At 36.3% G+C, this 14676-nt stretch overlaps 1 protein-coding gene across 7 annotated transcripts in view; it reads right to left on the bottom strand.

Annotated features, from left to right (window-relative positions):
- SUCO (SUN domain containing ossification factor) overlaps window positions 1-14670 on the bottom strand; it is a 49538-nt gene extending 34868 nt beyond the window's left edge. For all 7 annotated transcript variants that reach the window (XR_001362396.1, XM_005867661.2, XM_014540887.1 and 4 more), the window contains exons 1-4: window positions 14523-14670; window positions 4005-4119; window positions 2774-2890; window positions 544-695 (exon numbers count right to left, since the gene is read on the bottom strand). Coding sequence is in view for 6 of the 7 variants with exons in the window: in XM_005867661.2 (XP_005867723.1) it covers window positions 544-695; window positions 2774-2890; window positions 4005-4119; window positions 14523-14584 (446 nt within the window). In the remaining variant the exon portion in view is untranslated. The remainder of the gene's footprint in view (window positions 1-543; window positions 696-2773; window positions 2891-4004; window positions 4120-14522) is intronic.
- Window positions 14671-14676: the final 6 nt, after the last annotated feature.

Below are 14676 nucleotides of genomic sequence, written 5' to 3'. Positions count from 1 at the left end.
TTAACTCATTTGATAAAGGAAATCCTTAAAGTAGTATTAAGGAAATTTTATTTTGTTCTTTGTACTATTGCTCGAAGGAGCTAGGAGAATTTCATAATAGGTTTTCTAAATTAAGATAACTTTAAGCCTAAGTGTTCTGAATATTTATTATCCAATTTGAAAAAGGTAGGTATTCACACAAACACATAACTATATATTGGAATGACATAGTGATACTTAATGCAATGACTAATCTGATATTTGAATTTTTTATAATTATAGAAAAGATTACTCAAGTATTATGTTTCTTAAATAACTAGAACCTCACTTTACCTAAATGATATAGAGATTTCATGGCTGGAATCTAATCAGTTTCACTGCGTTAGACAGCAAAATAATCATTATAAGATTATTACACTAAAAAATAATAAAAACATAGGCACTATAACTTAGGTCTGCTATATAGCGTAAACTTCAAATGTGAGTAGCAAGTTGACTGACTGTATAAAGAAATTTTTCTATCTAATGATATTCTTTTTCTTTTCACTCTTTCTAATCACTTACTCAAGTTTTGAGATTGGAATGATCTCTGAGGTAGATGAACTGGAAATATTTTCAATGTTTTCACTGCCCACTACACCGGAAGAATCTTCATGTAGATCAATTGTAGAGTGTGTCTCAATAACAGGTGGACTTAACGTTTTTGACTCTGTATTCTGTTTGAAAGAAATTTATATTAAATGTTGAGATTAATAAATTATCTCTTTAGCTGAACAGGACTATTTAAAAAGTATACCTCAAAAGTGGCAATATAAAGAATGTTCACCAAAAGAGTGAAAATCCTTTCTTCCAATATTACCACCCTAAGGAATATAGTTCATATTAAAATACATAAACGAGGACAAAGAAGCTTATTTTTTGTCTCTCCTATTTCCTATTTTGGACCTACAAATAGTTCCCTCTTACTGTAATTAAATAATCCTACTAGCAACATAGAAATCCTATGTAAATATACAAAATAATACAACACACAGTTCTTGCCCTTGAGCAGTTAAAAAGATAATGAGTATCAAAAACAACACAAGGCATGTACAAGTAACATTAGAAGGCCATTAGGAATCTTGCTGCTCCTTCAGTCCTGGGTGTTCTGAGCCATTTGCCCCACCCAAACACAGTCTGAAATCTACCTAATATCTACTCATGTTTGAAAACCCCTATCAGTACCTCCTCCCCGACAGCCAACCCTAAATAGAATTAGCCATTCCTCTTCCTCTAGGATCCAATGTTCCCTGTACAATTTTATCACAACATCTGTAAGACCTCTATACCTCTCTTCTTCCTCAACTCTTCTATAAACACCTTGAGTAAAGACTATATTTATATTCTCTTGATCTTCATATTCCCAGTACCTAGCATGCAGTAGACACTTAATGCTTACTAAATGAACATCAAGTGAGAGGTACACATGCTCAGTTCAGAGAAAAGAGACTATGGACTAGAAAAACTAGGACCCTGAAGAAAAGGAGGGCCAGTATGTGAGCAGAAAGAAAATACAAGGCATAGAATACAAAATGTGACCATTTGGCAAATTATTTACACTAAAATGAAAAATTCACAATGGAATGCAAATCGTTTGCACTTTATGCAAATTATAATATAGAAATTATAATTCCTTGTCCTTAAGAACAAGGACTATTATTACATTGTTAACAAATATTGTATTATCATTTCAACATGTATTTAATGTAAAAATTTGAGGTATTTTGCACCCTTTTCTTTTACAGACTAAATCTGATGTACATTTTGTAATTATTGCAAATCTCAATTTGGACTAGCTGAATTTCCAGGGCTCAACAGTCACATGTAGCCAGTGGCCACAATATTGAACAGCACGGATCTATAAGATATGCAATAAGCACTTCAAAGTGTTTGAAGAAGAATATGCCTGATGAAAAATTCTAGAAAATGAACAATGGTAGGACTGTTCAGGAAAGTCACATAATTAGAAGAGCTAGAGAGATCATTTTTCTCTTACTCTCAGGCACAAATCTTCGACAAATGTCTTCCAGAACCCAACAAAATGAAACTTACTACATCTCCTTAAATAACCCAATTAAGTCATAAAATAGCTCTATCTGAATTCAAAAAAGAGAATTCTCCCTCATTTTGAGCTGAAATTTATTTCTGTTAATATGTGAGATAATTTTTCCTAAGTCCTTCTTCCAGCTCAAATATCCCCAGTTCCTTCAGCCATGTCTGGTATTAAATGGTTTCCAGATGCTTCAGCATTCTGGTCAACTTACTTTCTGGTCTAGTTTTTAGTATCTTTCATAAAATCTAGGGTACAAAATGAAAAATAACATATGAGAGAAAAAAGGAAAACATTTTAACCTATTATTAATTCATATACCACAAAAACGATTAAACTTTGTTATCAAAATACTGTGTTCTACACACAAATACTTATTTTTTGTTTTCAGAAAAAAATTTCCTAACACCTGAAAATCTGGAGAAGATATATTATAGTGAGCCAAAATAAAACCTAAGAAGAAATGAGCACTTACACCCAAACTTTCACCACAGAGAAAATGGTCTCACTTACTATTCAATCAGTAATTGTGCATTTTCTCAAAAGCAGTAGTAGTCTTAGCAGGTGAATAGTATTAAGGCCAGTTGAATAGTACTTCAAAAAGAAAAAGTATCAATATCCAATACTGTAACCAAACAGAGATTTCCTATCTTATGAAGTAGTTAGAAAAGGCATATCATTAAAAGTCAAAGCAATATAACTTACTTGTACATCCACAACATAGTTATCTTTTAACTTATGTTCTTCTGGAGGAACAGGTAAGTTTGAACCCACTTTTCCTGATAATTCGGCACTGATAGGTATAGGTCCCTCTCGTTCATCCTATATTGCAACAAACAAAAAGGTTAACTGGTAAAAACTGTTTCACACAACAGTCCGGAAGCAATATTAAAGACCATCTCTTTCTATATTTTACAACCCAAACACTGTCTTGAAGGCATTTAACTCTAATAGCTTTTATCTGTTTACACGTTTATCATCTATCTTCCTGCACTCCCCTCCTTGCACTCCACCTAATATATACACTAAATGAGGTCACAAACCTCATTTGATTTCTTAATGAGCACTTCAATCATACCACCCCCTATGTGTTAGGCACATAGTAAATATTTAAAAATGAATAAATGTACAGTTCTTTGTGTCATCTCTTTTGACACTCATTTTCAAGTTAGGATTTCAGATACCTTTGTCTTTAAATCTATCTCCTAGAATACAAGTGAAACTTTTTATAGTCAATATAAATTCCTTCTGTATTTTAAAATAAGTACTTTAATTCTGCAGGTGGGAGTGGGGGGGGGAGACAAATCTAGTCAATACTCACTTTTTATCATTTAAAGTAATAAAATAATAAATTATTTAGAGACCATCAGGTTTCCTGAACTCCTTCTATTCATCCCACCCAATTATATGAAACAAACTACACAGTCACTGATTGCAGACTCCCCCTATAAACCTCACTTCTAATAGTTTTTAATTGATGAGAATGGGATTTCTTTAGAAATCCTGTAACTATTTAGTGCATTAAAAGTGAGCCACTAGTTTTTAGGTCCCTGAGTAGGTACTATCTTTCTCCCTCCTGTAGGACTATGGATGTCCCAACATTTGAGATATAAGCAATAAGAATCTATAATAATAATAAAAGCATAATATGCTAGTTACAGCAGACAGCCGAATGACCTTCAGGACGAAGCTGCGGGTACGAGGGCCAAGCCTCTTGCATGAATTTCATGCATCGGGCCTCTAGCAAATATATAAATATCTTGGAGATAGCTTAATTTCAGAATTACCCAAGTAATTCCTCAGATTATAGCAAGGGAAAATTACAAATCTCCACCACCAAAAATTACGTCATAGAATTGAAATTACTTTTATTCTGAGTATGTTGAGGAAGTCTTAGAAAGCTGACACACAGATTACATCATCAACTTTAAAGTACCTTTTTCTGGAATTGTACATCTTCATTTTCTAGCGCGCAACTGTCATCTTGAGAGTAATATGATGAAGCTGAAGCTGAAGAACTCTCTTTACAACACACATGCCAACTGGGAAGCCTGTGAAACATCAATTATCACCACCACAAAAAAAAAAAAAAAAAAAGGAAAAGATGTAAAAGGTGTTAAGCCAACATATTCTCTACTATGCGCTAGAATTTGGGTCAATAAACACAAGGATGGTTCCTATCTAATGCCCTTAAGAACTTAATTTAATGATGAAGACAAATGTACCTAAAACAAGGATTTTTTTTTATTTAAAGCACTAGTAAAAAACATACTGTTATCAGCATTCCTATTAAGGGATTATTAATTTCATGAAGGTAAAACAGGAAAGACTTCACAAAAGGAGTATCTGATGATTATCCCAGAAGGAACAGGGCAAGCTGTCAAAGAGCTAACTAACCTCAGGAAGCACCAGATGCCTATGTTATTCTAAATTCTACCAAAAAATTAAGAACAAATAACTCTAAAGCTACCTATGCTATTTCAAAGCATATTGGGTTTATATGGGGAACATAGTAGGGACATCAAAAATTAACAGAAGTAGCACAAACAAATGAATACCACAGGTTAATACAGCTTATGAAATCATAAAGAAAACATTAAAGAAGAAAGTCTCTAGGAACACAGCAAAAAATAATATATCAATATTATGATCAAGCAGATATTCAGAAGTCATTCAATATAATAAAATCTATTTATTTAGTTTTGCCAAGCAAAACAGCAAGGAAAAATACGAATATCTCCACAGGCACTTAAAAACATCTGATAAACTTACACATCCCACAAGTCAATAAAATAAGTAGATAGTTAACATGGGAAATATATATGCATAATACACAAGCTTAAAAGCCAGTATCACATTTAGTGAAGAAACCTAAAAATACCCTTATTTAGATCTGAAACAAGACAAGAATGTACATTATCACTATTATTACATATATGAGGATAAAAGATATATTAAGAGACCACACATGTATTCATCTATTTTAATGAGAAAAACTTGTTATTTACCTATAATTTCCACACAAACTCTTTTAGGTATAGTCTTAATACTAGAATTTTTAAAAATACTACAAGTACAGAAGGAATGAAAACACTGAATAAAGTAAATGCCTAGATTCAAGAGGCATATTTTAAGAACTTCAATCTTTTCTTAAATCTTATTGCTTTCATTTTAAAAAGTACATTTCTAGATTGTCAAGGGCGGGGGGAAAAAAGGACACATATGTAATACCCTTTGTAATACTTTAAGCAATAAGAAAAAAAAAGTACATTTCTATATAGTGTTTTTCTTGAAGGAAAGTTTTCAACTTGAATGTGTAGTGACTGAAGTTTTCTTGTAGTGACAACCTAGAATCTAATATTGCCAGACATTCTGATGTTTTAAAGGATACGTTACAACTATGTTTCTAAAAGTAATCATTAAGGTTTAAATGTTAGGATAGAAGGGGGTATCCATTAGTTCTTACAAAAGGGAACAGGAGAAAGACTCAGGAAATTTTTTCTTGAGAATATAGCAACTAAATTAAGCCTTGAAGTGCCAAGGAAGACTTCATTGAGAGAAAACAATTTTTAATGTGAAAGTGATTGCTGGAACACCATTTTTTTAATGACATCAATGCCTCAGAATGATAGCATTTTACATTTGCCTAACAGAAATACTGAATTAGCTGTCTTCAACAATTACTTTCTATAATCTTATCAAGTAAATCTTGCAATAATAAATTTCAGGACATGTTAATGTGCAATAAAGAATATGTTGATATTCAAATAAGCCAATAATTGTCAGGTAGGAGGCAAAACTAAACTGGAGTCTATCAAACTTTCAAACGAGTTAAGATTGTTTCCCTCTGAGTTATATAGAAGAAACTATATAAGCACTTAAGGCTACCTTAGTAGGTACCAGATATTATGTTACATACAGAGCCTTGTTGGGCATAATTTTCAACTCATTAAAAATATAAGTAAAGTTATATTGACAAAACATTAAAAAGTAGCAATTTTGCCCTAACTGGTTTGGCTCAGTGGATAGAGCATCACCTGAAGGCTGAAGGATCCCGGGTTAGATTCTGGTCAAGGGCACATGCCTGGGTTGTGGGCTCAATCCCCAATAGGGGGTGTGCAGGAGGCAGGCCCATCAATGATTCTTTCTCATCACTGATGTTTCTATCTCTTTCTCCCTCTCCTTTCCTCTCTGAAATCAATAAAAACATATTTCTTAAAAGTATCAATTTTAATTAAATAGACAAAATTTAAGTTAATTGAAAAAACATTGTCACTAAGAGAGAAATGTATTATCTATTGGTAAAAAGATATAATGATTGTAAATACATATGCACCTAACAAAATCACAAAATATGCAAAATTACTGATAGCTAAAGGTGGAAAGAAAATAGTAAAAAATTATGGTTGCCTATTTTAAATTACGCCTTACAAAATAATAGATGGATAAAACCTAAGGAAACATGAGATTTGTATTATATATAGGCAACAAGCTTGACCAAATATATAGAACTTTACAACAAATTCAAATTAATATTCTTTTCAAACACTATATGAAATATTTCCCAAATAATGACCATCTACTAAAGCTTCAAAAGAAGACTCAAATTCCAAAGATCAAAATCTAATAAACTATACTCTCCGAGCACATTGCAACAAAATTTGAAACAGAAAGATAGCTAACAACATTCTAAGCCTGGCAAAAGAATTATGCAGCAGAATAATCCTTCATTTAGAGGAAACAATAAGGAACATTATGAAATATTACAGCGGAAGACTTACAGGTCAAAATTGGTGGGATACAGATAAAAGAATTGGAAAACTATGCTTTTGAAGGCCATTGAAGACAAACACTGAAAATGACAAAAGACACTGTAAATTCAAAGGAACAAGGAAGGCTAAAAACGACAGAAATCGCTGAAATAGAGAAAAAAAGGCAAAGAAAATTAAGAAAACCAAAAGTTGGTCCTTTGAAGAAAATATTAAAAAGACAAACTCTGGCAAAACCAATTAAGGAGAGTTGAGGATGTGAATTAAACTATGGTATAAAAACATGAAAGAACTACAGACAAAACAAATTGTTTTAAATTATAAAATATTACAAACTATATATACCAATATATTTTACAACTTAGAAAAAAATAAATGTTTCTAGAAAAGTAGCAAAATTGGCACAAAGTATACAAAAATTGGAATAAACTAATAATTAAAGAAATGTGAGTGGCTTAACCAACCAACACCTTATAAAGAGAAGGAGGAAATCCCAACCCAGGCTTTTTTAAAAAAAATATATTTTTATTGATTTCGGAGAGGAAGGGAGACAGAGAGAGATAGAATCACTGATTGGCTGCCTCCTGCATACCCCCTACTGGGGATCGAGCCTGCAATCCAGGCATGTGCCCTTGACTGGAATCGAACTCAGAACCCTTCAGTCCGCAGGCCAATACTCTATCCACTGAGCCAAACTGGCTAGGGCTATTTGGAAATAATTTCAAACTTTCAAAAGAATTGCCAGTATAGTACAAAGAACATCCATAAACTCTTTATCCATTATCAACCTATTGTTAACATTTTACCCATTTGTTCCACCATTTGCCATTTGCTTATGGCATGCACCCTTGCTCTCCCTCCCTCTCTTCCTTTCTCCATGTAATTTATTTCTAAGTATATGAGTATGTATTTCCACAGAATGAGGATATTCTCTTACATAAACATAGTACAGTTATCAACTTCAGTAAATGTTACACTGACACAATGCTTTATCATCTGTATGCAGTTTTGTCTCTTAGCACAATAATGTCCTTATAGCATCCCCACCCACCACCGTCAAGTACAAATTGAGTCTTGTCCAGCATTTGTCATCAGCCTTCTTTAATCTGGAATAGTTTGTGGCCTTTATCTTATGTAGCACTGACATTTTTTAAGAACACAGTCCTTTTATTTTTAAACTAGAGGCCCAGTGCATGAAATTTGTGCCCTGGGGGAGGGGGTCCCTCAGCCTGGCCTGGACCCTCTTGAAGTCCGGGAGCCCTTGGGGGACGTCCAACTGATGGCTTAGGCCTGCTCCCTGTGGTCAGTGCGCGTCATAGCGACCCGATGTTCTGCTGTTTGGTTAATTTGCATATTAGCCTTTTATTATATAGGATAATATAATCCGTATTTGAGGTTTATCTGATGTTTCCTCATGACCAGATTCAGGTTATATATTCCTAGCCAGAATCCTTCATAAGTGATCTGTGTCTTTCTCCGGGTAATACATCCAGAAGAAGCATACAATATCCATCTGTTTCAGCACGTGCAATTCCACTGTTAAGTGGAATGAGAAATAAAAACAGTCCATAAAAAGCCTTGTACAAAAAGATCCACAGTAGCTTTTACTCCTAATAGACAAAAACTCGAAGCAGCTGAGATGTCCAATAACAGGAGAATAAACACACTGCAGTATATTCATACAATGTACTACTACTTGCAATGTACTACTACTTGCAAATTATTGATGAATGAAACAACAAGGATAAGTCTTGGAAACTTTACCCTGCATGAAAGAACCCAGATATAAAAACAAATACTGTATAATTCCATTTAGATGAAATTCCAGAATTAGCAAAACTAATCCATGGTAATAGAAATCAAATCACTCTTTATGTTTTGGGGGATTTGCTAGAAAGGGACATGAGAGAACATTCTGGGGTAATAGAAATGTTCTATATCTTGATGGGGTGTGGGCTACATAGATGCATGCATTTGTCAAAACTGACCCAACTATGTATAGTTAATATATGTAGATTTCACTATGTGTAAATTATTTCAATTTAAAAATATAACAAAAAAGTCAGTATTTTTCTCCCCAGTAATAACAACTTGGGAGATATACTATTAGTAATAATAAAAGTATAAAATAATTTAGAAATTAACCTAAGTAATACCACCATTTATAACTTTGGTAACAATCATAAAATGAAGAGATAAATAAATGAAGACTTAGTATTAAAACAGATGGAATGCTGGTGACAGCAATGTAAAGACAATAATTCTCTCCAAAGTAATTCATCACTCAAATATAAGTCCTATCAAAATACCTGAAGGGTCCTATTGTTCTAAATACAATATGGAAAAAAAGTGACCCAAGAATAACCATATTAACCAGAAAGCCTAAAGGTAACTAGTTCACCTTGCCAGATGATTAAATTTGTTACAAAACCACTCTAATTAGACTACAGAACTGGGATAGCAAAAGACAGGCAACTGGAACAGAATACTCCCAACAGCATTCCTTGGCATGAAGTCTCTCTTTAGAAACAACCTACACACAGTGCTCAATAAATACTCATGGAGTGTATCAATGACATGAGGCCTTCCTGAAGGCATCTGCTAGAACTCATTTTAATGATGATTCTACTAACTAAATCAAGTTAAAAAAAAAAAGTGTTTAGTGGGAAAAGTAGGAAAAAAGAATGAGATCAATAGTATTAGCATTTATGTAAATTCTAAAACCCATACACAAAATATTACTTTGGAAGGAAACACACATCTAAATAAATACATGAAGGTTGATTGGAAAATGCATTGAATATATTCCAGGGTAAGTGCCTAAAATGGGGGTAAACAGTAGTGAAACTATCACTCCTATCACCAGGATTAAAAGATAAAAGAGTAATGATATAAAGTGGAACAGAGATGAGGACCTGTGCGAAAAGTGGCATAAACTGAGGATGGCCAGCCCAATCATAAGCATCTGATGTCTCCAGAAGAAAAAAGTTTTTTAATCTGTCAAGACTTTTATATTAAAGTATTAACTCAATTTTTACAAATAAAGAAACGAAAGCTCAGAAGTTAACTTGCCCAAAGTCACTCAACTTGTGACTGCAAACCTACATCACTTTCCACAGCCAATGATCTTTCAGTATTACTGCATTTCATACTTAATATTCTTGAGTCAGCGGGTGAACAAAAAGAAAGGTGAGGAAATAACATGGATCCATTCACTCAGGAAGTGATGACATTAGTCAAGCTAGTTAGTGTAACATAAACTATCACAAAGGAGGAGCAGCATTTGCCGCATGATGTAGATAGCAACAAGTGTTAATAAGCATGACACTTTGCAGTATACTGCCTGGAGTATGGACTTCAAAGTCAAGCTACTCAAGTGTAATCCCAGGTCCCTTGTTTATAAGTTGTATGTTCTTAGAAAAATGATAAAACAGGTGTGCCTCAATACCAATACTGTAAAATGGTGTTATTAGGAGGAAAATGAAATAATGCACGTGCTATTCTTAGCCTGGCATAGAATATGCCCTCAAATCTTTGCTGTTATCAACTGTTGGCCTTTCTATCTTCTCTCACTTATCAAATTGGTATGGCTGTGGCACAATTTACCATTTTTTATTTCTCTGCTGCATGTGGCACCTTAGACCACTGCCACTTGAAACCCTCTCCTTGGTTTGTCAAATGACACACTTCTGCCCATCTCTCTGATTCTCGGTCTCCTTTGATACGCTGCTTCTGCTCACCATTAAATTCTGGTGCCACCAGCGTTCTTTTCTCAGTCTCCCTTTTATCTCTCTATAAGTATATCTTGGGAAATTTCAGCTATTTTTATGGTTTTGGGCTGATGGCTGCCAAGATGTGTATCTTTAGCTCTTAGCATCTTCTCCTAACAAGTCTGTTCCTTAAAACCCTCCAATGATACCCTATATTAATGCTGAGAATAAATTAAGCATATTTAAAAGTTGAATCTCTCCTTCCTTCATTGACCAAGACATGTAAAGTAAAACAAAATTAAATCCAAACTTGAATACAGTCTATTCCTTTTCCAAACATCCTCTTCCTACATCCTAGCTCTCACCAGGTGGTACTGCTATCCACCCAGTCCTCAAGTTAGAAACCTGAAAAACATCCATGCTACTCCTCTTTTACCATCTCGTTTATTTTACCTCAAATGTATGTAATCCATTTCTTCCTCCCTGTTATGACTGCTTTAGTTCAACCCCTCATCTCTTACCCAGAGCAACCCCTAACAGAGCTCCCCAATTCCTACCTTGTTACCTCTGCAATTCAACCCTTCATACCACTCCAAAAACCTAATACTAAAATGCCTCAGGATACCATTCCCCTGCTGAAGACCTTTTATAGACTCCACATGACAAAATTCAAGCTTCCCTGCATGCTTCTAAAAATCTCTAAAATTCTTCTACTACCCAAGTCTTCATCTTCCATAATTCCTGCCACTCCAGTGCTGCCTCCCACTTTATGCTTCAGGGATACAGAATTGCTTGTGTGTTCCTAGAACACATACCATGTTTCCAAGCTCTGGCTCATGCTGTTCCCTCTCCCAACAATGTCTGCCTCTGCTCTCACTCCCCACCATCCAAAACCTGACGAAATTCTTATCATTCTTTTTTCTGGGGCAGAAACTAGTTAGTTAGAAACTAGGAGACTCTCCCGATTTCCAAGAGCTGGGTTTGTGGCCCTCCTCTAAATTCCCACAGCCCTTTGGCATCTCTCTAGCTGAGCACTTACTACAACTGGGAACTGAAATGAACTGTTTATATTTCTGTTTCTCATATAACACCGGGCACATCTAGGGCAGAGAACCTACTGCCCTGATCTCAGCACAGTGATCTACTGAGCTCTTCCTCTGGCTATGTGTTGAAACAGCCTTTGATAAGAGCTTAAAAAAGGGAGAGCCTTGTAATCAGTGACTTCACGGTAAAAGAAAGAACTGAACTGGGAATGAGGAATTGCTTCTTAAACATACTAATAAGTACAAATCTAACCCCTAGTACAAAAACATAGTGTCAGCATTCAATTAGGGCAGTGTGGTAAAGTAAGGCCCTCTCCACAGCCCCCCTCCAAAAAAAAAAAAAAAAGGCATTTCGGGAAAGACACCTACATGAAACACAGAGGTGGGAAAGTACAGTGAAAATTATGGTTTGGTTTTTTAACATTACTGCCTGGAAATTTTAAAAAATGAACAGAAATTCTATTAAGTACTGAGAGACTTGTGGGAAATGGGTAATAATAAAAAATTATAATGGAATAATTTATGAATGACACAGATGACAAAATTGGCTACTAAGAGGAGCTTATCAACTCTTCTACAAACCTTTTGTCTAATTCTGCAATGGCTTTAGGTACCTATGTGGATTAAGGGGAAATGGAGATGTTGGGAAATAACTAAAGCAAAAGTTAGACCTCTAGTTGGGTCAGTGCCGTAATTTCAATATTTTAATTTCCCAAGGAAGAAGGGTTTCAAAAGATACAGCACACCCTTTGCCAATCACCATCATGCATCCATCCTCTTCCCCAATCGCATCACCATCTTTTCAAAAAAATTCCAAGTCTAAATATCCTATTTTAATGTCTTTTAATGGCTTCAGTAAAGAATCATTAAAATGTCTCTAAATTTGGCAGTCCAAACAAATCTCAAGTCATACTAACCCAAATGTTTCTTAAGCTCAAGTTCCATAAACTTTTCACTCTTTACTTAAACCCTCAACATCCATTTTTCACAGTGGGAATCAACGAACTTTACAGAACTTTACGACTTCTATTTTCAGTACTAGGCTAACTGATTCGCCCCTCCCTCCCCCAAGCAGGTCATAATATCCTCATTATTGCTAACAAATAAAGTTGAGAAATCATATTGAGGTTAGCTTAAGTAAAAGATAGCCAGAAATTATACAAAGTAATAGAAGCGTGGTTAATTTAAATCCACCAATGATTTTAAGAACCACATTATAATAAATTATAAATTGTTTTCATCTCTACCATCCAATTAAATTTTTTTAAAATCATGTTTAAGGGCACAAACTTGCAACTAGTAGATAAGTAATTCCTGGAGATCTAAAACACAGTACAGTGAATATAGACAGCAATACTGTATAGCAATCATCAAACTTATTTTATTCCAACAACACACACAAAAAAGATGATCATGTGACATGACAGAGATGCTATCACGACAATGGCAATCATATTGCAATATATAAATATCAAATCTACATGCTGTACAACTTAAGTTTAAACAATGTGTCCAATATACTTCAAATGTTTAAAGAAATTCACAGATAAAGGTGCATTTTAGATTTGAATGGGAAGTGTAACCTGTTTGTCCCTATGAGCCATTTCTGAAAGTGCTAATGAAAAATAGCATGGTCTATAGATGGGTAAGATCAAGGAGAAAGAGGACAGAAAAGATGTCATCTACAACTAAGCAGCCCCCAGAAGGAGGTGGATATGAATGCAAGGTTTTGGTATCTCATTTACAAATTTAAATTTAAAACGGAGTAAATGGACTCACATGCACTTCTTGGTACCCAACATAATACTAAAAGGTGGGGTAGGGGGAGAAGACATTGGTCTTATTAAGAGGATATGGAATGAAAGACAAGAGGCAAAACGTCTTTTGCTCTAAACCATCTACCAACCTTCCTATCAAAATTCCTCTGCCAGGCAAGTGTTTTCTTTCCCTCTTATTTATGTACCATCTTACGTGAGGAAGAACTCAACAACTCCAGTGTCTTTGGAATTTATTAAGCCAGCCCTAAAAATAAAAGTATTCTTGGTCTTTTTGCAGATATAAGCTACACTAGAAACTTAGTGTATCTGAATTTTCATTAACAGCAAACCACTTTGAATGAAGAAGCACCTTTTTAAGTCAGCAAGCGTCACACACCTCTCAAGAAACTCCCAAGTACCGTGATAGCCATCCTTTGGCCGGCAAGCTCTCTGCTCTTCAAAAAGGAAAAAGAAAAACCCAAACGTGCCAGGAATTGACACACTCCACAAACTTTAGAGACAAGGCAGTCTTCCCGCCCTCAAAAATACAGGGCCCGTCCCCCCAGGACTAAGGGACATGCCCCCTGCCCCTAAGGCGCGCTCTCCTCTATGCCCGTGGCTTCCCACCACCTTCCCCCTAATGAGAAAGTGCTTCCATGGCGCCCCCCAAAGTTTCCAAGAGCAGCAGCCCCAGCCGCACTGGAGCCCAAAGGCTGCGAGAAGGGGCCGGAACCGCAGCGTGTCCATTCCAATCCCCCTCGGAGCCCCTCGCGTGTTTTTTAAAAATCGCACGTCGCGAGCGTGTCCCCGCCGACACGCTCGATGCCCCGACGGCTCTGGGACAGCCAGAGGCTGGCAGTGAACTCAGCGACTAACGAGCACCCATCCCCGCGCCGCCCCAACACCCTCCGCCCCCCAGGGGCAGGGGCACCGAGCCCAGAGGCACGCAGGGGGCCCCCTCGCCCCAGGCACCCTCCTCCCCCACTGTCTGTAAATTCCAAAACACACCCAGAAAATCTCCGCCGGCGGGAGGGTCGCTAAGCAATCGGCGGGTCGCTTCCCAGGGACCTCGGAGACCCGCACCCTGAAACTCGAGATGATGTGGGGGTGTGACCCGGGCTGCGCCCCTCCTCCCCCGCCCCCCGGGAAAATCCCGCGCGGACGAGGCGACTCACCAGACCAGGGAACACAGAGAGAGGCAAGAGACCAGGGCCAAGGCCCGCCGGTACTTCTTCATCTTCTCCTCCTTCTTCCCCCGGCCAGAAGGCGGCACATCCTCCCTGCAGCCGCTACTGCCGAGGCCAAGATGGAGGAGCCGGAGCGCGAGGA

This window comes from Myotis brandtii, unplaced genomic scaffold, assembly GCF_000412655.1.
Source record: "Myotis brandtii unplaced genomic scaffold, ASM41265v1 scaffold250, whole genome shotgun sequence".
Lineage (NCBI taxonomy): Eukaryota > Metazoa > Chordata > Mammalia > Chiroptera > Vespertilionidae > Myotis > Myotis brandtii.
This window is presented reverse-complemented; position numbering and strand designations above follow the sequence as displayed.